General features: G+C 33.6%; 1 protein-coding gene across 1 annotated transcript; it reads left to right on the forward strand.

The window, feature by feature from the left end:
* Positions 1 to 266: 266 nt before the first annotated feature.
* Tsp_14880 (conserved hypothetical protein) lies at positions 267 to 620 on the forward strand (the record flags this gene model as incomplete). Its single annotated transcript, XM_003366392.1, has 1 exon — positions 267 to 620. A coding segment is annotated over exon 1 (354 nt), but the record flags the coding sequence as incomplete, so codon positions are not given.
* Positions 621 to 914: the final 294 nt, after the last annotated feature.

Raw genomic sequence — 914 nt, forward strand, 5'->3', positions numbered from 1 at the left:
CAAAATTGTTCAAAGTAATAAATTTTAAAGTTTTACTTATAGGACGGCGTTAGCAAAATTTATCATTTCGTCTTTTTCCGAGCTTGGGGTACGTGAGGCAAATTTCAAGTTGTCGAGGTAAGTGACCAATCAATCATTCATTTGCCGCATTATGATTATATTCATTTGATATTTATAATATATGTAGTAACTTATGGTTTCATTAAATTTTACAATACTAATGATATTGAAATCTTCAGAAATAGCAATACGTATTATCTAAAAAAATGCTCCTTACCGCGATTCTCGTTGTGATTGTTCTTGCATTGATCTACCACTTTGTTACTAAAAAAAAGCAAACTTTGGAATGGAAAGAAACGCGAGTTCAACCAATGACAGCAATTCCTGAAAAGAAAACACCAGAGGAAATTATTAAGGAATCAAAAGAACTGCAGCTAAAAGCAGACAAGAAACAGGTGGGAAAAACAAAAAAGAAGACAAAATCCAAAAAGAGCAAGAAAGCTATTAAAAGCATACCGAAAGGAGCGGATAAAAGAAAAGAGAAAACAGAAACTGATAAAAAAATGGAAATGACGGAAAGTTCACCTGAAACAATTCCACCAGTCGCTGAAACAAAAGATGTAATTCCGCAAATTGTATCTAACGTTGCGACAGAAGAAATAACCAAAGCAGCAGAAAAAATAAGACGGGAAGATTCAGAAAAAAAGAAAAGAAAACTGAAAAGAAAATCCATATCCAAAAAAGGCAGTGAAATGGAAAAAGAGATGTCAGTAAAGCAACATATGATGAGCAAAGAGAAATCTGAGACAAATTGCGAACTCAGTACACCATTTCATTGCAAAAATGCACAATTATGGAAAACAGAATATCGTGGAGCAGTCGTTGCACAGAGGATTTTAGAGCGACTAAGTAGA

Source organism: Trichinella spiralis, assembly GCF_000181795.1.
Source record: "Trichinella spiralis strain ISS 195 chromosome Unknown Scfld6066, whole genome shotgun sequence".
Lineage (NCBI taxonomy): Eukaryota > Metazoa > Nematoda > Enoplea > Trichinellida > Trichinellidae > Trichinella > Trichinella spiralis.